Source organism: Oncorhynchus tshawytscha, linkage group LG29 (assembly GCF_018296145.1).
Source record: "Oncorhynchus tshawytscha isolate Ot180627B linkage group LG29, Otsh_v2.0, whole genome shotgun sequence".
NCBI classification, from domain to species: domain Eukaryota; kingdom Metazoa; phylum Chordata; class Actinopteri; order Salmoniformes; family Salmonidae; genus Oncorhynchus; species Oncorhynchus tshawytscha.
The window spans coordinates 24,127,018-24,150,668 of NC_056457.1; the positions used below are offsets into that span (position 1 = coordinate 24,127,018).

The window sequence follows — 23,651 nt, forward strand, 5'->3', positions numbered from 1 at the left end:
AGGCGTGCGTAACACCCCTCACTGCTTGGAGTTCACAGGCTGGCACCCCTCACTGCTTGGAGTTCACAGGCTGGCCAGGCTGGCACCCCTCACTGCTTGGAGTTCACAGGCTGGCCATGCTGGCACCCCTCACTGCTTGGAGTTCACAGGCTGGCCTGGCTGGCACCCCTCACTGCTTGGAGTTCACTAGTGCGTGCACTGGAATAGTAACCTTTAATGACTAGAGCAGCGGTCGGGGCCAATCAATTCAAGGAGTGAATTTCAATTGAAAATGAACCCCAACCCTGGACTAGAGCACAGTGGTGGTCACTAAACCCTGATACTAGAGACACAACTTTCTAGGACCAGGGCTGGTGAACGCTGGACTAGGCTGGTCTGCCTGTCTGCACAGTGACTTTATGTGCTCGTAGTAAATAGACTTGACATACGATCACATATACACATACTGTATAAACCACCATGTATTCACTCTGCAAGATCTTGTACACATATCGAAAGACACACAAAACACACACAAGAACATGGTCACATACAGTTGAAGTCGGAAGTTTACATACACCTTAGCCAAATACATTTAAAGTAAGTTTTTCACATTTAATCCTCGTAAAAATTCCGTCTTAGGTCAGTTAGGATCACCACTTTATTTTAAGAATGTGAAATGTCAGAAAAATAGTAGAGAGAATGATTTATTTCTGCTTTTATTTCTTTCATCACATTCCCAGTGGGTCAGACGTTTAAATACACTCAATTAGTATTTGGTAGCATTGCCTTTCAATTGTTTAACTTGGATCAAACATTTCAGGTAGCCTTCCACAAGCTTCCCACAATAAGTTGGGTGAATTTTGGCCCATTCCTCCTGACAGAGCTGGTGTAACTGAGTCAGGTTTGTAGGCCTCCTTGCTCGAACACGCTTTTTCAGTTCTGCCCACAAATTGTCTATAGGATTAAGGTCAGGGCTTTGTGATGGCCACTCCAATACCTTGACTTTGTTGTCCTTAAGCCATTTTGCCACAACTTTGGATGTACTGTATGGATGGGGTCATTGTCCATTTGGAAGATCCATTTGCGATCAAGTTTTAACTTCCTGACTGATGTCTTGGAGATGTTTCTTCAATATTCAATATGTCCACATCATTTTCCTGCTTCATGATGCCATCTATTTTGTGAAGTGCACCAGTCCCTCCTGCAGCAAAGCACCCCCACAACATGATGCTGCCACCCCCGTGCTTCACGGTTGAGATGGTGTTCTTCGGCTTGCAAGCCTCCCTCTTTTTCCTCCAAACATAATGATGGTCATTATGGCCAAACAGTTCTATTTTTTTTTTCATCAGACCAGAGGACATTTCTCCAAAAAAATCTGATCTTTGTCCCCATGTGCAGTTGCTAACCGTAGTCTGGCTTTTTTATGGCAGTTTTGGAGCAGTGGTTTCTTCCTTGCTGAGCGGCCTTTTAGGTTATGTCGATGTAGGACTCATTTTACTGTGGATACAGATACTTTTGTACCTGTTTCCTCCAGCACCTTCACAAGGTCCTTTGCTGTTGTTCTGGGATTGATTTGCACTTTTCGCACCAAAGTACGTTCATCTCTAGGAGACAGAACGCGTCTCCTTCCTGAACGGTATGACGGCTGCGTGGTCCCATGGTGTTACTACTTGCGTACTATTGTTTGTACAGATGAACGTGGTACCTTCAGGCATTTGGAAATTGCTCCCAAGGGTGAACCAGACTTGGTTGGAGGTCTACAATATTTTTTCTGAGGTCTTGGCTAATTTCTTTTGACTTTCCCATGATGTCAAGAAAAGAGGCACTGAGTTTGAAGGTAGGCCTTGAAATACATCCACAGGTACACCTCCAATTGACTCAAATGATGTCAATTAGCCTATCAGAAGCTTCTAAAGCCATGACATGATTTTCTGGAATTTTCCAAGCTGTTTAAAGGCACAGTCAACTTACTGTATGTCAACTTCTGACCGACTGGAATTCTGATACAGTGAAATAATCTGTTTGTAAACAATTGTTGGAAAAATGACTTGTGTCATGCACAAAGTAGATGTCCTAACCGACTTGCCAAAACTATAGTTTGTTAACAAGACATTTGTGGAGTGGTTTAAAAACTAGTTTTAATGACTCCAACCTAAGTGTATGTAAACTTCTGACTTCAACTGCATATGTAAATAAAGCACATTTACTTGTGACCCATGTGTATGCACATGGCATGAATTAACCATGTACATAGATGCATGCATGTGTTTCGGTTGACTGTTGGGTTGGGTGAGAGTGAGTGAGAGGGTGAGCAGGCGAGTAGTTAACTGCATGTTGGGCCATTGCATGTGTAAATGCATTGCCACTAATATTTTTTTTTTTTAGCTTTGTGTGAATGTGTGTATGGGAGTGTAAGTGTGTGTCTGTGCATGCGTGAACAGTACAGTATATGTGATTAGGTATAAATGTATTATCCTGTCTCTGGTCTCACCTGTTGGATTATCAGTGTATGGATTAGCAGGTAGAGGAAGTTGCAGAGCAGACAGAGAGAGGATTACTACTCCAGCTTGTGCTGTAGGAAAGAGGCTTTCACTCCTCTACTAATTGTTCACTCCATCGTCTTGGTAACTGGACCCACTGGCCACTCCAGCAGACCTGCAGATCAACCTTGACCAGGAAGTAAACGACCTGGCTAGAGGTCACCTTAGGAACAGGGACAGCCATGGAACCTCGTAGGGGTCAGATGGTCAGACGGCGCTGCTCTGTAGGTAATGCTTTCCTGTAATGGGAGGGGCAACGAATCAACACAGGGAGACTGGGGGGCGATGGGGGAACCTCCGATTCACCAAGAAGTTTTCAGAGGGTGTGACCTTCAAGTGGGCTGTCTGAATTTGTAGTTTGCTTATTTTTAGTCACATGACTGACTTTGTATGCCTGTTTTACAGATAGTCAAAACCATAAGCCAAAACAAGAAACACTGAGCGTTGCTATCTGACTGTCACATTCAATTGGTGGACATCATAATTAGGACTGTAGCGGTCACAAAATGTAGTTAGCCTGTGATTGTCAAGCATATAACTGCTGGTCTCACGGTAATTGACCGTTAATTAACATAAACACATTTAGCATCTCTTGGCTTCCACTGATGCAGACCTTTGGAAAATCTACTTTTTTAAAAGTCTAAAATCCATGTAATATAGACTACACCTTCACAATAAATCCATTATTTATTTTAGACTGGTCTAAAGAAACATGATATGAAGAAAATGTAGTCTATTTCAGAAGAACAGAATAGCATACTCTTGAGTTGTCTTTATGTCAGGTCCTGATCTGGCTATGCCATATGGCTGTGGGCTACACTGGTTCATTTAGCAGACAAGATTAGCTTAGAATTCCATGGCATTATTTTATAGTATGAAGAATACAACTGAACAAAGCTGAATAAAATAGAAAGGATATCTTCTCCAAACGATTTGAGGGAGTGCGCACATGCGGCTATTCATTGTTGAGCAGTTAACAAAGAAACAGGGACCCCAAAATGCTTATTTAGAGTTATTTATGTAATGTTAGTTGTGATACAAATGTTGGGCTATAAGTTTAGATTTTTAATACATTCTAAGGCTGCATGATGTGACTCTAATGATGATTTGAAAAAAGTTGCATGAAAGGCATGAGCTCTGCTTTGTTTTTCTGTGCAGGATGTACACACTTCATCAGTCTCTCATTCACAATTTGACAAGCACTTGATAATACCTCGGATTTCCCGGCGCAATCCCCTTGTGTGGCTGTAATGCCTTTTTTAGACATACACATCCATCCACGTGTCCTATCCATTTCCGAGGCGCATATTGAAGATATTAGAACTGTCCACATTTACTTTTCGTTAGCCAACAAGATGAGTAAGCCTAACGAACAGCAAAAGCACTAGCTTATGTCAATCTACTATCCCCCAGAATACAAAAGTTGCCCGATTCTGTCCAATAAATAAATATTCCAAACATAGTCTGGGACAGTTGTGGGATGCGATAGATCCCAAATGAATACAACCACTAGCATCAAAAAAACTTTTTTACGCTATAAGGCTGACGCAACACATCAGAACGTTTAGCTTTACATTTTTTATAAATTATTGGGCTATTTTTTTCACATTACAAGAACAGCAATGCACACATGGCAGTAGGCTATAAGCGCGAATGTATGCCAATTAGGCTCTACACCCATTGTAATGCTGATTAATGTGCTTAATTTTAAGAAGTTATTTGGCCACTTTAGTTGTGATGCAAACCTTATCAAAACAGAGGCTTATGGGCTCCCAAGTGGCACAGCAGTCTAAGGCACTGCATCTCAGTGCTAGAGGTGTCACTACAGACCCTGGTTCGATTCCAGGCTGTATCACAACCGGCCGTGATTGGGAGTCCCATATGGTGGCACACAAATGGCCCAGCATCATCCGGGTTAAGGGAGGGTTTGGCCGGGGTAGGCCGTCATTGTAAATAACAATTTGTTCTTAACTGACTTGCTTAGTTAAATAAAACAATAAAATATGGTCTAGGCTACAGGTCTGGGACTATGATTTGAAAAAGTTTCTAAAAAAAGGTATGTAATATATTTATTTCTCAACTTTCCTAATATTAAGCACATTACTTGTCTTTACGGGAGTATAGCCTACCTGGCTGGCATGAAAATGAACCACGGGAAAAGCATCCTCCATTCGCTATTTAAGTGCATAGATGACATAAATAGCGAATGGAGGACGCTTTTCCCGTGGTTCATTTTCATGCCAGCCAGGTAGGCTATACTCCCGTAAAGACAAGTAATGTGCTTAATATTAGGAAAGTTGAGAAATAAATATATTAGGCCTAGTCTATAGAAAACTGAAAACCTCCTCTTTTTAATAGAGGCCATCGCTCTGTATTCTCACACAATAGCATAGCCTATAGAAATGTTGCGCAACATGAGCTCATGAAGTGTTTGATTAGATTTTTGATTACATTTGCATTGATGTCAAAGTGATTAGAGGGACCATAGAGTGCTGAGTACCAGGCAGTTAGCAAGTTTGGTAGGCTACTAATGACCATCAGCAGCAACAGAGCTTGGAGAAGCCTAATTACCATGACTAAACAACCATGTGGAATTTGACTGCATTCATGACTTGTGTGTGGTGGTAGTGTGGTGGTAATACAGTCACCACGCCACAGAGGCAGGGTGTCTGCTGACACGGAACCCAAACCGGCTGTGCACGTGCACCATCATGCTCCATCGTGCACCATCATGCTCCATCGTGCATAAATATATTTTGTCCCCCCACACCAAACGCGATCATGAAACGCAGGTTAAAATATCTAATCAAACTCTGAACCAATTACATTAATTTGGGGACAGGTCGAAAAGCATTAAACATTTATGGCAATTTAGCTAGCTAGCTTGCACTTGCTAGCTAATTTGTCCTATTTAGCTAGCTTGCTGTTGCTAGCTAATTTGTCCTGGGATATAAACATTGCGGTGTTATTTTATTTTATTCTCTCATTTTGTCTGTCATTGTTGAAGTGTACTTATGATGAAAATTACAGGCCTCTCTCATCTTTTTAAGTGGGAGAACTTGCACAATTGGTGACTGACTAAATACTTTTTTGCCCCACTGTGTGTGTGTATATATATATATATATACTGTATATACAGTACCAGTCAAATGTTTGGACACACCTACTCATTCAAGGGTTTTTTATTTTTACTATTTTCTACATTGTAGAATAATAGTAAACACAAACTATTAAATAACACATATGGAATCATGTAGTAACCAAAAAAGTGTTAAACAAATCAAAATATATTTTATATTCGAGATTCTTCAAAGTAGCCCCCCTTTGCCTTGACAGACCCAAGTTGAATGGTTCAAGTTTGTTGCAGACAGGCCATGTGTAGCCAATGTGATTTACAGGATATTTATTTTTTTATCAGGATACTTTCTACCTGCAGGCTGCAGTGTTTTTATTATTTGGCTTTATCGGCTATTTTTACATACAGTAGTTGGCAATAGAAGTGACTTTTTAGGTTTGTGTCATTTTCATTTAGATTTGGATTGAATTTTGATTAACCACATGACAATGATTTTGAGATACGAAGACGTTATTATAAATTAAATTAAACTGTTCCATGAAAATGTGCATATGAAAACCATAACTGGCACACAGTTCAGTAGAAATGGTAAGATAAATTGGAAAGTTTGATGAGAAATGAGAAAGTTTGCTGACTCCGGGTGTAGCCTATTACCGGAGAGTAGCGGAAGAATCTGAGAAAGCCAGTAGGAGCAGAGGAGGATGGTCTGGACAGGTTAAGGTTTTTTCTTCTGGTTATCATGATCTCTGGCTCCCTCTTGAGTCATGTGTGTCTTATTTTATCAAACAGTGTGCTTATTAAAGCATCAGACAAGCTCAATGCATACATGGTGTGTGTCTACATATGGAAGAATACACGTTTAATAATGTCGACCAAATCGACTTGTCAAAAGAACAGATGACTTTCAATTGACCAATACTTGTTTTAGTCGGGGTCAGCCCTAATCAAAACAAATCATCATGAGGCCCTGTAGCTGTCTTATTCCTTCTTCACTGCATTGTCTTTCACCTTGTTGCATCCTCTGCTAAAAATGTACACTCCTACGTGATCACAACCTCCTCTCCTCCTCTCTCTCCCCAGTGAGCTGTGAGATGGTGGGAGGTGATTTATTGTGCTGTTGGTTACTGTGCAATAAGCCACTAAGAGAAGAGACACATGGTGCGTTCCTCTGCGCAAGCATTTCTGACACATGCCAGATCCTACAACGCCTGGATAGGCATTTTACTTATCAGCTAACCACATTTTATAGCAATCTGGTGCCTAACGACGTGGCAGGCAACCATTGGTTGATGCGTGCAACGTCTGAGCAGGGGAACGTGACCACAGTGATCAGTCTGCTCAGATGACCTTTGACCCGTTCGGTCTCCTGTGAACTAGCCCCAGATGACCAGGAGGCTCCCTGCATGAATCTTTATGAGCGGTTGGAACATTTGGTCCTGGATGTCTGCTATGTGTGCAGGATTGTGTTCCAGTCCTAAAAGGCACTGCATGGTCAATCTGACGTCTGCATTGGCCGTGAAGCATTTACAGGGATACGGCCTCTGCAGTAGTCAGGGCATTCATTCTTCTTGCGCTTCACGGAGCAGCGTTGAGCTGTTGAGAAGGAAGTTGTCAAGGATGTAAGTTTGTGTTTATACAGGACCTCCTGCCCCCACCTACCGTCAACCAATCATGTCAATGCGGATCTCTACCCTCCGCATTGTTACAAAATTTGGGAGGTGCCCGGCGATGCAGTACGGAGATCAATTTGGCCTCTGCAAGCCTCTGGAGGGTCCACAACTGCGTCACAACCTCCATACGGAGCCTTCGACCACATTTTCAGATCAAGCATAAATTGTTTCTAAGCCTGCACACACTGTGACACCTGTATGTGGTTCATATGTCCCTTCCTGCATGCTGGATGCTTACCTGATCTGCCTAACAGATCTGTGATCTCCACTCCTCCTAGACATGTGTCCATGTCCCCATTCCAGTGGAAAACAGGATGTGTATGAATATTGATGCTATCAGGGGCTGTAATGACCATCTGTTCTGCTTTCAAACGGGCCATTTCAGCCTAGTCATTTGACAGAGGCTACACACAGAAATAACTTAGCACACAGAGGGAAAGCTCTGCTGCCTTGTATTATTTTTCTGAATTATTGATGGAATAATGATGGATGTTTTCAATTCCAGCCCCACAAGGCGATCCAAACAGGGCCCAATCTTGTAAGAATTGATTGCCAATTGTATTGCTAGTGAAGTTTGGAGTAGAACCTGAAATTAGTTAGAAATTGAGCTGCAGTAGGGCCAATATTGCAGTTTGTGGCTATGATTTCATATAGCCTGCCCTGAATAGTGAATGTAGTGACTGAACCGTATAAGGTCCCAGGAAACAGTGTGGGAAAATGAGGAACGTGATCTCTTGATGGATGACGCGTCCCCTTACAAGTGTAAAATAAACTGGTAAAACAAGCCTGCAAAAAAATATGCCAGACAGCAGACACTATACCAGCCTCGCTCAGGGGGCTACTGTCCCTTTAAATCCGGAGCCCTCAGCCCGCGCTCAGATGGAAACACCCGTAGTCAAGCCTTAGCCGGAGACTGGGACGGTTGTCTGGTTTCGGAGCATCATCTAATCCGCGTTGCAGGGAGGCAATTTTTAATGGCCATGCCGAGAAAAAGGCTTTTCTAAACCGCCAGAGACGGCCCGATGAAACGGAGGCGGCGGAGGTCTGTGGGCTTGGGGTATTCTCACAACCAGGACTCGGGAGCTTACTCAACAGCGAGGCGGAGGGAAAGGACACGAGTGACGGGCGTGCTCCAGCTGTCCTCGTCGAGGCTCGTTGTGCCAGCTGGGTAAACTATTCCGCAACGTCCGGAACTCCCCCCTCCGTTATTTAGCGCGATGATAGAAAATGTTCCTCCGACGCTCAGTGGGTGTGCGAGTCGTTGATTCGCCTTGATTTTAAACGAGACAACCACAAAAGAGGTGTGACCCAGTATGGAAGCAGTGCCGCGCGATTCATGCCGCGTCGGTTCAGGTTCTCTTGGGTGATAATGCAGGTGCTCTGTGCGCACATAGGACGATGTAACAAGTCCCCAATTGTGTTAGATAAACAAATACACAAGGTTTCCGCAACGATAAAAGGAGTCAAACCAACGGTGTTTGTTTGAACATTGTACATCCCTCAGCACATTCTATACAGATGGTCCCGTGGGCGTTGAGCGGCTTGTGTGTGTATTGGTGATGGTGCAACAGCATCGAGCGAGACGAGAGCGCACTGAAAGAAGAGGGGCTGTTTGGAATGGGGAGGGGGGAATTCATTGACATCGACCGCCAGTTTACATCAGAATACAGTTAGCCCTACCTACCTACCTGTTATTTATGCCCTCCGCTGTTTAACTGTAAACAACGTCTCGTATGTCTCTGTCTCCCCCACACACATACTTACCCTAGCCTTATCTTTCTCCCATCAATCGAACCGTGCAGGACCCTCTTGCTCATCCGCCGGCTACCACAAGGCAGATGATGAGATGTCTGGGACTACTTCTCAGGCGGATCCCACAGATGCCACGGCGCGGACGATTCTGCTCAACCAACCTCAGAACACCAAGTTCTGTGATAACCATGTCAGGTAAAATTTAATCTGGCTACAGCATCTTTATCATCAAGTCTGCCTTTCCAGACGGTTTGTGATATTATGATTGCCTACAATACAGTTTGTTGATACTTTTAGGAATTTGTTTTTTTTATTTTTGATTGCCCAATGGTCTTATTATTGATAGGCTATAGGAGATAATGGGCCATTTACTGAACAGTAAATTATGGTTGTAAATTTTAATCAATTATGTATTAAATGACCTCCGATGATTGGAGAAAGGTATCAGCGGGTTGTTGTTTTAGGACTCCCCTGTTAGTGTCAGTCTGAGGAAAGTGCTTCACATGAACATTTAGGCTACTGTCATGTGACCAATTTTAGCATTTTTTTTGCACATCATATCAAAACATCTAAGGTTTTTTGTTGAGCTTCACAATCAATTTAAGATATTTTCGGTTGATTTGGACATGATCGGTCCCATGACTTGAATGGGATTTGTGCCACAAATGCTAAATTGTTAGCATGTGGAAACAGTGCCTGGGAAACTAAACTAAATCATGGATTTCTGTCATACCTTGTCCATATACTACTTACAGGGTCAGGAAACCAATGTGTAATTTTGTAATTTGGGTGAACTATTCCTTTAATCGATAATGACTCATGTATTTTTAAAGCAGGCACTGAAAGAAAGGTAACTACAGAGAGTTAATAGAACTACCTCAGATGGTAATGGAAGAGATTTAGTAGTCTAGCATGAAATAGAATAGAACAGGTTCCATTCAAAGTTTGAAAGAAATTTGTTTTGCTCAGGAAAAATATCCCCAAATCTAACAAGATCTACAGTATGATCCAGGTCTGGTCACTGGTCATTTTACTCTGTGCTGTCCTGATCAGGTGAAGCAAACAACCTTCTCACACTACATTTTAAAATGGATACTCATTCCTTCAATTTAGGAAGTACTCTGAAATTACAATGATCTTTTATGCTTTTCAATTAGGAAAAATTGGAATTGGAATTTGGCTTACCTTCTGAATTCCCTGGAATTTAAATTGTTCCCAACCCTGGTAAGCAGAGGATCTGGCCTTAACAAATCCAGTCTCTAAAGCGAAAACATTCACAACCAGTTGGTTAATGAGTTGGTGTGTGGCTATCTCTCATGGGCAGGGTTCTGGGTAGGGCCCAAACGGAATCTTCATTTGTGTGGGATCTCTTTGACAAACACCCTCCCAGCTGTCGGCTGCATATTCGATGGTGACGACGACACTGGAGCTATAAATGTTGAGTCGTAGAGCTTTGCAGACCAATGTATTGTTTTACATTGGTTATTACCCCTCAGTGTATTTATGTTAACTTGAGGAGATATAGGGTTGAGCTCAGTCGTGTGCAGCTCAGTGGTGTGCAGCTCAGTGGTGTGCAGCTCAGTGGTGTGCAGCTCAGTGGTGTGCAGCTCAGTGGTGTGCAGCTCAGTGGTGTGCAGCTCAGTGGTGTGCAGCTCAGTGGTGTGCAGCTCAGTGGTGTGCAGCTCAGTGGTGTGCAGGAATGTTCAAATAGAACGTTTGTAGAATAGTTACGCTTCTCTGTTATGTAGAATAGGAAATCGTGTTGGCATTATATGCCCTACAACTCTATCTGGAACATTTAGGAGACTACGCCCTCCTGAACATTACCCTGCCGCCTATAGAATCCATCAGGTCCTAGTTACGTGGGGCAATCGGCAAACACACCTCACCGATCTGTCTTTACTGTCAGGAGATTCAATTCTGCTCTGAAAGGGGCCTATTTCAGGTCCGTTCATGAGATTAAGGTGGGCCTTCGTCAAATTGTCTCATTGGATCACCAGACCCTTTACTGGCCTGTGATTGGACAGTCTGTCTCTGGAGCCATGCCCTGTGTATGTCTGTGTTTTGTGTTTTAGTGCTTCACTGGTCTTATTGATTACTCTGAGATTAAATTCCTATAGGTTTATCCCCTCACCTCTTCTGTTTTCCTCTTCCACCTCTTCTGTTTTCCTCTTCTGTTTTCCTCTTCTGTTTTCCTCTTCTGTTTTCCTCTTCTGTTTTCCTCTTCCACCTCTTCTGTTTTCCTCTTCCACCTCTTCTGTTTTCCTCTTCTGTTTTCCTCTTCTGTTTTCCTCTTCCACCCCTTCTGTTTTCCTCTTCCACCTCTTCTGTTTTCCTCTTCTGTTTTCCTCTTCTGTTTTCCTCTTCCACCCCTTCTGTTTTCCTCTTCCACCTCTTCTGTTTTCCTCTTCCACCTCTTCTGTTTCCCTCTTCCACCTCTTCTGTTTTCCTCTTCCACCTCTTCTGTTTTCCTCTTCCACCTCTTCTGTTTTCCTCTTCCACCTCTTCTGTTTTCCTCTTCTGTTTTCCTCTTCCACCCTTCTGTTTTCCTCTTCCACCTCTTCTGTTTTCCTCTTCCACCTCTTCTGTTTTCCTCTTCCACCTCTTCTGTTTTCCTCTTCCACCTCTTCTGTTTTCCTCTTCCACCTCTTCTGTTTTCCTCTTCTGTTTTCCTCTTCTGTTTTCCTCTTCTGTTTTCCTCTTCCACCTCTTCTGTTTTCCTCTTCCACCTCTTCTGTTTTCCTCTTCCACCTCTTCTGTTTTCCTCTTCCACCTCTTCTGTTTTCCTCTTCCACCTCTTCTGTTTTCCTCTTCCACCTCTTCTGTTTTCCTCTTCCACCTCTTCTGTTTTCCTCTTCCACCTCTTCTGTTTTCCTCTTCCACCTCTTCTGTTTTCCTCTTCCACCTCTTCTGTTTCCCTCTTCCACCTCTTCTGTTTTCCTCTTCTGTTTTCCTCTTCCACCCCTTCTGTTTTCCTTCCACCTCTTCTGTTTTCCTCTTCCACCTCTTCTGTTTTCCTCTTCCACCTCTTCTGTTTTCCTCTTCCACCTCTTCTGTTTTCCTCTTCCACCCCTTCTGTTTTCCTCTTCCCTCTTCTGTTTTCCTCTTCTGTTTTCCTCTTCCACCCCTTCTGTTTTCCTCTTCTGTTTTCCTCTTCTGTTTTCCTCTTCTACCTCTTCTGTTTTCCTCTTCCACCTCTTCTGTTTTCCTCTTCCACCTCTTCTGTTTTCCTCTTCCACCCCTTCTGTTTTCCTCTTTACCCCTTCTGTTTCCCTCTTCTGTTTTCTCTTCTACCCCTTCTGTTTCCCTCTTCTGTTTTCCTCTTCTACCCCTTCTGTTTCCCTCTTCTGTTTTCCTCTTCTACCCCTTCTGTTTCCCTCTTCTGTTTTCCTCTTCTACCCCTTCTGTTTCCCTCTTCTGTTTTCCTCTTCCACCTCTTCTGTTTTCCTCTTCTGTTTTCCTCTTCCACCCCTTCTGTTTTCCTCTTCTACCCCTTCTGTTTTCCTCTTCTGTTTTCCTCTTCCACCCCTTCTGTTTTCCTCTTCCACCCCTTCTGTTTTCCTCTTCCACCTCTTCTGTTTTCCTCTTCTGTTTTCCTCTTCTGTTTTCCTCTTCTGTTTTCCTCTTCTGTTTTCCTCTTCCACCTCTTCTGTTTTCCTCTTCCACCTCTTCTCTGCCTTCACTACATGTTTTCTTCACGTCCCTGAGTTAAATCAAATTCTATTTGTCACATGCTCTGAATACAACAGCTGTAAACCTTACAGTGAATTGCTTACTTACAAGCCCTTAACCAACAGTGCTTTAAGAAGTTTTTAAGAAACAAATAGATAATTTAAAAAAGCATTTATTTTTTTACTTAACATAATTAAACGGCAGCAGTAAAATAACAATAGTGAGTCGATGTGCGGGGTACCGGTTAGTCGAGGTAATTGAGGTATTGTGTCCCTGTGTATCTGTGTCCCTTTGTCCCTGTGCATGAGTGAAAATCTCCTCTACCTATCAATCAGTTGCCACAGCAACACAACCGCCGTCAACGAATACTTGGCGTAGATGTTGTCCCTAGACACTGCTCTAAGATCAGCTTAAACTCGACAGTTTCCTAACCTTAACCATTAGGGAAGAAATGTAAAAACAGACCATACATCAGTCTCTAGGCGCAATCATAACTCATTAACAAACACAGTAACCACAGTAACACTCAGACAACCACCTTAGATCTGTTACATCTCAATATACTGTAATTACCACAACCATAAACTGCTCTGATACCATCACAGCAATTACATGGCCACATTATAAACAAACATTTTTCCACTAGCAACCAACTACTTTGACAGAACTTGTGTGTGTGGTATCATTTGTCTGTTAGATTAGATATAAAATAGATTAGATATAAGCAGGTTTAAAGTGTGAATAAGATGAGGTATGAACACACTGAGGTACCAGAAGAAGGTGTGTGTATCTGGGTCAGCAGGTGCTGTTATGTCTGCTATTTGATGTCCTGGTCTTTGTGTGTGACTGTGGGCTCATCTCCAAGGAGATTTACATGTGATGGAGGATTTAGATACTCTCTTACACACAAACGTACACACAAACACACCCTTGACTTAGCTATATTGGCCAGGATAACGACGAGCCCTGAAGGGAAGACTGGTAGTTATGTTTGTCTCTCAAAAAACTCTTACAGTTGTTGGCTATTATCAATGCTAATAATTGCTGTTGTCTGAGCCATACAGGTGATTGACTGACAAGGTGAGCCTTCCAAGGCCTCATACACCCCTATTTAGGAGGTTTGGTCTAAATATAAAGCTTTGAACAGTGAGGTTCGGTCCATTTGCAGGAGTGTGAAGGTGTGCAGCCCATAATAGATCCTTGGTAAACCCTTTACTTGACACCCAACCCCATAACATGTTATGCCGCGGTCATAACCATGTCATAATGTGTCATAACAGCTGACATAACTTGTCATAACCTGTCATAAATGGTCAAAACACTGTCATGACCCATATATTTACACCTGTGACATATATTGTGTTATTTTATGGCTGGTTATGACACCTGCATTTATTCAAATGTGTTTTTTCCCTGACAAGAAGTTTCCTTTCGTTTGAAAGTTTGTTTCTTACGTCCTTTGTTGTTGTAATGAGTTCTTTACGGTCATGTTTTTTTCCCATCATATTTTAAATAACTTGTATAAAATACTCTTTATGGCAATGTCATAAAGAATTATGACCATCCTGTGTCACTTAACTTGGACTAAGAAAATACACTTCATCATTTGTCTCTTTAATGTGTGGGTCAGATGTGCTTATCTCAACACACTGTAGTACCAGAAGAAGGTGTGTGTGTGTGTGTGTGTGTGTGTGTGTGCGCGTGCGTATCCGGTTCAGCTGTTGCGTCTGCTATTAGATATCCTGGTCTTTGTGTGTGACTGTGGGCTCGTTGCAGGGAGACCATTTTTTTAAGGGCCACGCCGAGAAAAAGCCTTTTCCAGACCGCCAGAGACGGACCGATGAAACAGAGACGGTGGAGGTCTGTGGGCTTCAGAACATGTTGAAATAACATACTGTTGCCATGTAGGCTATGGTGTAATGGAATGTCTTTCTTTGTGTGGTGGGTTTTGACTCTCTTATGTAGGTGTCATAACCAGCCATAATAATATATCCAACCGCTCTAAATGTGTGTCATGACAGTGTTATAGCCATGTTATAATGCTAGCTATAGTAAAGTGCCACCTGATCCGGTAATGTTTTGCTGCCTGTAACAGGAATTTCCAGTTGAACAAAAAGGAGGGCAGCCGTTGAAAACAGATCAAAATCATTTCCGTTCAATTGCAAGTTGCAACATGCAGCTCCTGGAGACGGGCCTTTTTCTCTTCTAACCAGACACCACTCAATGTTCTCCAAACATCAGCCTGAGAGGATTGTACCAAGTCAAAACAGAAGGCACTGTCGTTGCCTGCTGCTACAGAATCACACAGTATTCATATTGTCCTCAACACTATAAGAATCAGTGTGTCCTCGGTCCTTACACCTTCAGGAGCTCTCACGTCACTGTTAACGATATGAGAACAATCCAGAAGATCCGGTCTAGTGACCATCAATCAGTACACAAATGAGTGTCACAAATAGAACACTGGAAATCATGTGCATTACAGAAAAGGGAAAACATGAATATGCTAATCATTGTTAATTACAATTAACTGAATATTAACGTTATTCATCTTAAATATTCCCATTTCACCGCCATAGGACATTTTGAGTCTAATTGTGTCGTCTCTGTAATGGGGTTTCATGTGCATCGATCATTTTAGTAGAGATTTTTGAAGAATGTTTTGAAGAAGGGATTTAAACTCTAGTGACTACCTCTGTGTTACCTCTGTGTTACCTTGGAGAACACCGAGAAAGTCAAATCAAACTCCCTCTTTTTGTCTACAGTATACTCCCAGCCCAAGGGGGATTACTTTCTTGGTGTGCGTATGTGTGTTTCATTACCGTGGTGACTAACCCTGTGTTGTACATGTATCCCTCCTCCTCCGACTTCTCCGGCTTCTCAGTACCACTAAGTATGGCGTGCTCACCTTCCTGCCTCGTTTCCTGTACGAGCAAATCCGCCGGGCCGCCAATGCCTTCTTCCTCTTCATCGCCCTGATGCAGGTAGGCCACGCCCAGTACCTGTGGTTTACTCTGGAGGGAGCAACGTCCTGGAGCATTCAGATAGAAATGTGTTGACAAGATATGATTCTCTGTGGAGTAGAACTATGAAACAAATCAGCTCTATCCATTACATTTCTATCTGTAAACTGCACTGACAACCTGACCGTGTCTAACCAAACCGTCAGCGTTTCTTCAACATTGTCTCTGCGCTCTTCCTCTCAGCAAATCCCTGATGTGTCTCCTACGGGTCGCTACACCACTCTGGTACCACTCATCTTCATCCTCACTGTGGCTGGGATCAAAGAGATCATAGAGGACTATGTAAGTAGGACGGACACAGGTCAGCAGTCACGGGTCAGCAGTCAAAGGTCAACTCCTCCGCTGTAGAACAACATCCTGCAGAGTTTATAAATCTCCACCTCTGTTCCAAAACAATTGCTTAGCCGGCACAGTGCCATTCTTGTGCATCTAATGTGAGAGAAAAAGGGAGGGAGACTGGTAAGGAGCTCACCCCCCTCTCTGTCTCTTTACAGCAAAGACACAAGGCAGACAACACAGTCAACAAGAAAAAGACCACAGGTATTGGACATGTGTGAAGCCGTGCTAGTCAGTTTCATGAGTGAATTCCATGTAGCTTATGGGAATAGACAGTTGTGCTTTAGGGAAGAGCAGCAGTATATGACGTGTTTAGGCTAACAGCTCTGTTGTCATTGTGTCTCAGTTCTGAGGAATGGAGCCTGGCAGACTGTCATATGGAAACAGGTACCATTACCCTCATCCTCTCAACAGCCTGTCTGACTAGTGGTTATGGATGGAGCCCACACTTTCCACAACACACCTGAACATGGAAAATGTCCTAACTAAGACTGCATGGCTCATTCTGTACCTCTCCAGAATGTTCTCTGGCATATTTCTTCACGTTGTTGAGTATCCTTTCTATCTAATGCTGAGCTTGCTCTGACCGAGGGACACGTCAGACTTAAACATCCACAGTAAAGCTACTTGCTGCTCACTGTCACTTTCTCCCTCCCTCTCTCCATCATCCCTCCCTCTCTCCATCATCCCTCCCTCTCTCCATCATCCCTCCCTCTCTCCATCATCCCTCCCTCTCTCCATCATCCCTCCCTCTCTCCATCATCCCTCCCTCTCTCCACCATCCCTCATCATCTCTCCATCATCTCTCCATCATCTCTCCATCATCCCTCCCTCTCTCCATCATCCCTCCCTCTCTCCATCATCCCTCCCTCTCTCCACCATCCCTCCCTCTCTCCACCATCCCTCCCTCTCTCATCATCTCTCCATCATCCCTCCCTCTCTCCATCATCCCTCCCTCTCTCCATCATCCCTCCCTCTCTCCATCATCCCTCCCTCTCTCCATCATCCCTCCCTCTCTCCATCATCCCTCCCTCTCTCCACCATCCCTCCCTCTCTCCACCATCCCTCCCTCTCTCCACCATCCCTCCCTCTCTCCACCATCCCTCCCTCTCTCCACCATCCCTCCCTCTCTCCACCATCTCTCCCTCTCTCCACCATCCTACCATCTCTCCATCATCCCTCCCTCTCTCCATCATCCCTCCCTCTCTCCATCATCCCTCCCTCTCTCTCTATTTCCCCCCCATCCATTTTCAATGTCATTCTCACCTCATGCTGTTGCATTTCTGTGTCCTGGCCACAAGGTGGCAGTAGGAGACATAGTGAAGGTGACCAATGGGCAGCATCTTCCAGCTGACATGGTCATAGTGTCCTCCAGGTTGGTTTGCAGTCTTGTGTTTTTGTGTGGTCAGTGTTAGTTAAAGTGGTGTTTGATCAGTGTTGTCAAGCTAGTAATAGGGGAGACATTGAGGGTTGTCACCATTATGTTCAATGATTCAATATTGTCATTTGACCGTTGCATAGATGAATGTTGTGGTAAAGTTGGACTCCATCCCTCTCCACAGTGAGCCTCAGGCCATGTGTTATACTGAGACCTCCAACCTGGACGGAGAAACCAACCTGAAAATCAGACAGGTGAGATGCGTGCGGAATGACCCCAACGCTGTGCTTTATCGACCTCCGGAGGAGCTGGTGATGGGACTGTGTGTGTGTGTGTATTTCAGGGTCTCCCTCTCACAGCTGGTCTCCAGTCTCTGGAGGAGCTGATGGGTCTCTCTGGCCGTCTGGAGTGTGAAGAGCCCAACAGACACCTGTATGACTTCACTGGGACTCTACGCCTGGACAACCAAAAGTACGGATCTCTCTCGCTCTTTCGCTCTCTCTCTTATATTTATATTATTTTTGGGGTTTACTGCCAGAGCCCAGGTCTGGCAGTACTGCTCTAGCAAGGCCCAGGCTCTGCTGTAGGCCATGTGCTCAAATTTGTGGTCAAATTTGTCTCCATTCTTTAAGATTGGGGTTATGAGGCCTTGATTCCAGGTGTCAGGGAAATAACCTACACTCCGGATCAAATTAAACCGTTTTAATATAGCCAGTTGAAATGTTGCACTAGTGAGTTTGAGCATCTCATTTAGGACTCCATCAGGTCCGCATGCTGTTTTAAATTTGAGGTGCCTGACGTTTCTTATAGAGCTCCTGGTCAGGAATTGGGGAGTCCAGTGGATTTTGATTGTCCTTTATAGATTTTTCTAGTCCATTAAACTTCTCATGAATTTGGCGTTGTTCTGCGTTTGCATCAATGTGAACAGTGTTGTAGAGTGTTGTAAATGGGTCTTCCATATCTCTCCATTTTCTATCGCTAATTCCAATTTTGCCAGAAGTTATTTGTGTTTATGGACTCCTCACTGTCAGATGCTTGCTGTTGTACTGTGTTTTTTTTTGGTTCTGAGTGTACTTTTATAGAGTTTAAGTCTCACAGTAATTAAGGCGTAATTCATAATTATTTGGGTCTCTGTGCTTTTGTTTTTCTCCTTGTAAAATTATAATCTGCATCAATCCAGTTGTCATCTGTGGTCTTTTTTGGTTAGTTTTTTTAAGCAATTTCAATTGTGCATTCTTTTGCTGTTTGCCTGAATATATAGTTGATGTTTTTTACTGCCAGATTGATGCCTTCTTGACTGTGAGTGAATGTGGTATTCAGACAGTTATCTAAGAGTGTTTGGATATTTTAGTTACAAGTTGCTTTCTGATATTTTTCTGTGTTGTTTTGGGCCCATCTGTATGAATGTCTGATGTTGTACAGATTACTGGGCTGTGAATGTCTGATGTTGTACAGATTACTGGGCTGTGAATGTCTGATGTTGTACAGATTACTGGACTGTGAATGTCTGATGTTGTACAGATTACTGGACTGTGAATGTCTGATGTTGTACAGATTACTGGGCTGTGAATGTCTGATGTTGTACAGATTACTGGGCTGTGAATGTCTGATGTTGTACAGATTACTGGGCTGTGAATGTCTGATGTTGTACAGATTACTGGGCTGTGAATGTCTGATGTTGTACAGATTACTGGACTGTGAATGTCTGATGTTGTACAGATTACTGGGCTGTGAATGTCTGATGTTGTACAGATTACTGGACTGTGAATGTCTGATGTTGTACAGATTACTGGACTGTGAATGTCTGATGTTGTACAGATTACTGGACTGTGAATGTCTGATGTTGTACAGATTACTGGACTGTGAATGTCTGATGTTGTACAGATTACTGGACTGTGAATGTCTGATGTTGTACAGCTTACTGGGCTGTGAATGTCTGATGTTGTACAGATTACTGGACTGTGAATGTCTGATGTTGTACAGATTACTGGACTGTGAATGTCTGATGTTATACAGATTACTGGACTGTGAATGTCTGATGTTGTACAGTTTACTGGACTGTGAATGTCTGATGTTGTACAGATTACTGGGCTGTGAATGTCTGATGTTGTACAGTTTACTGGGCTGTGAATGTCTGATGTTGTACAGATTACTGGGCTGTGAATGTCTGATGTTGTACAGATTACTGGACTGTGAATGTCTGATGTTGTACAGATTACTGGACTGTGAATGTCTGATGTTGTACAGATTACTGGACTGTGAATGTCTGATGTTGTACAGATTACTGGGCTGTGAATGTCTGGTTGTTTCCATGTCTGTTCTTTTGAGGAACAATGTAATTTGGTTGTGATCAGACAGAGGTGTTAGTGGCTTGACAGTGAATGAGCTGAGAGAGGAAGGGTCAATGTCTGTAATCATATAGTCTACTGTGCTCTGGCCAAGAGGTGAGCAGTAGGTGAATCTCCCCAAAGAGTCCCCCCGTAACCTACCATTGACAAAGTACAGACCCAGGCTTCAACAGAGCTGCAACAGATCCCTTCTGTTTTTGTTGACGGTGCTGTCACTGTTGTTTCTATGGGGGAGATGAAGACAGTTAGAGACACTATGGCCTGTAATAAAGCTGTCCCTGTTGTTTCTATGGGGGAGATGAAGACAGTTAGAGACACTATGGCCTGTTATAAAGCTGTCCCTGTTGTTTCTATGGAGGAGATGAAGACAGTTAGAGACACTATGGCCTGTTATAAAGCTGTCCCTGTTGTTTCTATGGGGGAGATGAAGACAGTTAGAGACACTATGGCCTGTTATAAAGCTGTCCCTGTTGTTTCTATGGAGGAGATGAAGACAGTTAGAGACACTATGGCCTGTTATAAAGCTGTCACTGTTGTTTCTATGGGGGAGATGAAGACAGTTAGAGACACTATGGCCTGTTATAAAGCTGTCACTGTTGTTTCTATGGGGGAGATGAAGACAGTTAGAGACACTATGGCCTGTTATAAAGCTGTCACTGTTGTTTCTATGGGGGAGATTAAGACAGTTAGAGACACTATGGCCTGTTATAAAGCTGTCACTGTTGTTTCTATGGGGGAGATGAAGACAGTTAGAGACACTATGGCCTGTTATAAAGCTGTCACTGTTGTTTCTATGGGGGAGATGAAGACAGTTAGAGACACTATGGCCTGTTATAAAGCTGTCCCTGTTGTTTCTATGGGGGAGATGAAGACAGTTAGAGACACTATGGCCTGTTATAAAGCTGTCACTGTTGTTTCTATGGGGAGATTAAGACAGTTAGAGACACTATGGCCTGTTATAAAGCTGTCACTGTTGTTTCTATGGGGGAGATTAAGACAGTTAGAGACAGTATGGCCTGTTATAAAGCTGTCCCTGTTGTTTCTATGGGGGAGATGAAGACAGTTAGAGACACTATGGCCTGTAATAAAGCTGTCACTGTTGTTTCTATGGGGGAGATGAAGACAGTTAGAGACACTATGGCCTGTTATAAAGCTGTCCCTGTTGTTTCTATGGGGGAGATGAAGACAGTTAGAGACACTATGGCCTGTAATAAAGCTGTCCCTGTTGTTTCTATGGGGGAGATGAAGACAGTTAGAGACACTATGGCCTGTAATAAAGCTGTCCCTGTTGTTTCTATGGGGAGATGAAGACAGTTAGAGACACTATGGCCTGTAATAAAGCTGTCCCTGTTGTTTCTATGGGGAGATGAAGACAGTTAGAGACACTATGGCCTGTAATAAAGCTGTCCCTGTTGTTTCTATGGGGGAGATGAAGACAGTTAGAGACACTATGGCCTGTTATAAAGCTGTCACTGTTGTTTCTATGGAGGAGATGAAGACAGTTAGAGACACTATGGCCTGTTATAAAGCTGTCCCTGTTGTTTCTATGGCGGAGATGAAGACAGTTAGAGACACTATGGCCTGTAATAAAGCTGTCCCTGTTGTTTCTATGGGGAGATGAAGACAGTTAGAGACACTATGGCCTGTAATAAAGCTGTCCCTGTTGTTTCTATGGGGAGATGAAGACAGTTAGAGACACTATGGCCTGTTATAAAGCTGTCCCTGTTGTTTCTATGGGGGAGATGAAGACAGTTAGAGACACTATGGCCTGTTATAAAGCTGTCCCTGTTGTTTCTATGGGGGAGATGAAGACAGTTAGAGACACTATGGCCTGTAATAAAGCTGTCCCTGTTGTTTCTATGGGGGAGATGAAGACAGTTAGAGACACTATGGCCTGTAATAAAGCTGTCCCCTCATGTGCTTGTTAGATCAGGTAGTGTTCCTGTGTTCACATTTGTGTCCCCACAGATGAGCACATTTCCCTGGGCCTGGAAATGGCACGTCTCTTCCTCAAGGGTGGGGAAGATCTCCTCTGAGTAATATGGGGATTCTGAGGGGGAGTTATATATTGCGCAAAGAACACATATATTTCTGTCAGTACAAGTTATTTTTTAAAATTTTAACCAAATGTGATATTTAGGGGATCAATTAGATTTTGTAGTTGGGTTTTGTAGAAAATGATCAATCCTCCGGAGTGTCTGCCTCTATTGACAGAGCTGTGTTTCTGTGACGGCAAAATGACCTCTCTGTAGCCTGTGGGACAGTTAGTGACAATGTCTGCCTTACTCCATGTCTCCTGCAGAATGATGACATCAACGTCTTTAACATTTGATTTAAACTCCTGTGTAAAACTCTTAGGCCCTGAATGAGTTTAGGCCCTGAATGAGTTTAGGCCCTGAATGAGTTTAGGCCCTGAATGAGTTTAGGCCCTGAATGAATTTAGGCCCTGAATGAATTTAGGCCCTGAATGAATTTAGGCCCTGAATGAGTTTAGGCCCTGAATGAGTTTAGGCCCTGAATGAGTTTAGGCCCTGAATGAGTTTAGGCCCTGAATGAATTTAGGCCCTGAATGAATTTAGGCCCTGAATGAATTTAGGCCCTGAATGAGTTTAGGCCCTGAATGTTTTCATGTTGCAAAAAGAAAGAATAACACAGTCAGAAATACAGTAACTTCTTACTACTGAGTTGTTCAGAGTAATAAACAGGATAACATAAATACAGTAACTAATAACTACTGAGTTGTTCAGAGTAATAAACAGAATAACATAAATACAGTAACTAATAACTACTGAGTTGTTCAGAGTGATAAACAGGATAACAGAAATACAGTAACTACTAACTACTGAGTTGTTCAGAGTAATAAACAGAATAACATAAATACAGTAACTACTAACTACTGAGTTGTTCAGAGTAACAAACAGGATAACATAAATACAGTAACTACTAACTACTGAGTTGTTCAGAGTGATAAACAGGATAACATAAATACAGTAACTACTAACTACTGAGTTGTTCAGAGTAATAAACAGAATAACATAAATACAGTAACTACTAACTACTGAGTTGTTCAGAGTAACAAACCGGATAACATAAATACAGTAACTACTAACTACTGAGTTGTTCAGAGTAATAAACAGAATAACATAAATACAGTAACTACTAACTACTGAGTTGTTCAGAGTAATAAACAGAATAACAGAAATACAGTAACTACTAACTACTGAGTTGTTCAGAGTGATAAACAGGATAAAAGACATACAGTAACTATTCATTGAACAAGTCAACTTTTAGTACAGTAGCTGTGTGTGTGTGTTCAGTGCCGATGTATTGGAGGAGCTATTTAATCTCACACAAACCTACAGAGTTCTCCTGTCCTCTCGGGTCTCTGCGTAGCTGCGCTGGTCCTGCTGTTGGGCCCTGTGGAGGGGAGGGGAGCCAGGTCTGGGCAGGGGGGGCTTCCTCTCTGGTCTGGTAGATGTGGTGGTCTGGTGTGGGGTGGTAGGCTGGGCCCGGTCCAGTCTGGCTGCGCCGATGGAGGTGGTGATGCTCTGGTGGGGCCTGTGGGGTGTGCTGTGTCTGGTGGGGTGTTGAGGGGGCCTGGAGCTCCTTGGTGGTGCAGTGGTCTGGTAGGGGTCTCTGGGTGGTTCTCTGTCCAGTGCGGTATTGGGTGTCTACCAAGTGCCACTTGCTTTAGAGACTTGGCAAACATGGTATACGTCTGCTTCCTCAGGTGGGAGTGGTCGTGCAGGTGCTTTGGGGTGATTGTTGGGGTGGTGAGCAAGGTACACGTTCGTGAGTAGGCCACACCCTCTGGTGATGTCAGCATTGACCTCCTGAATGGTATACGGGATGAAAGTCTTTGCGGGGCAGCAGA

At 43.3% G+C, this 23,651-nt stretch overlaps 1 protein-coding gene across 4 annotated transcripts in view; it reads left to right on the forward strand.

The window, feature by feature from the left end:
- Window positions 1-23,651, forward strand: part of LOC112227495 (phospholipid-transporting ATPase IB) — a 139,069-nt gene that overhangs the window by 11,320 nt on the left and 104,098 nt on the right. For 3 of the 4 annotated variants that reach the window (XM_042308838.1, XM_042308840.1, XM_042308837.1), the window contains exons 2-9: window positions 9,071-9,215; window positions 15,577-15,676; window positions 15,899-15,997; window positions 16,210-16,255; window positions 16,398-16,438; window positions 17,353-17,426; window positions 17,614-17,683; window positions 17,773-17,900. In XM_042308838.1, coding sequence (XP_042164772.1) covers window positions 9,071-9,215; window positions 15,577-15,676; window positions 15,899-15,997; window positions 16,210-16,255; window positions 16,398-16,438; window positions 17,353-17,426; window positions 17,614-17,683; window positions 17,773-17,900 — 703 coding nt within the window. Of the gene's footprint in view, window positions 1-8,108; window positions 8,437-9,070; window positions 9,216-15,576; window positions 15,677-15,898; window positions 15,998-16,209; window positions 16,256-16,397; window positions 16,439-17,352; window positions 17,427-17,613; window positions 17,684-17,772; window positions 17,901-23,651 lie in introns of those variants that run through there. The other variant, XM_042308839.1, reaches the window with a different exon arrangement.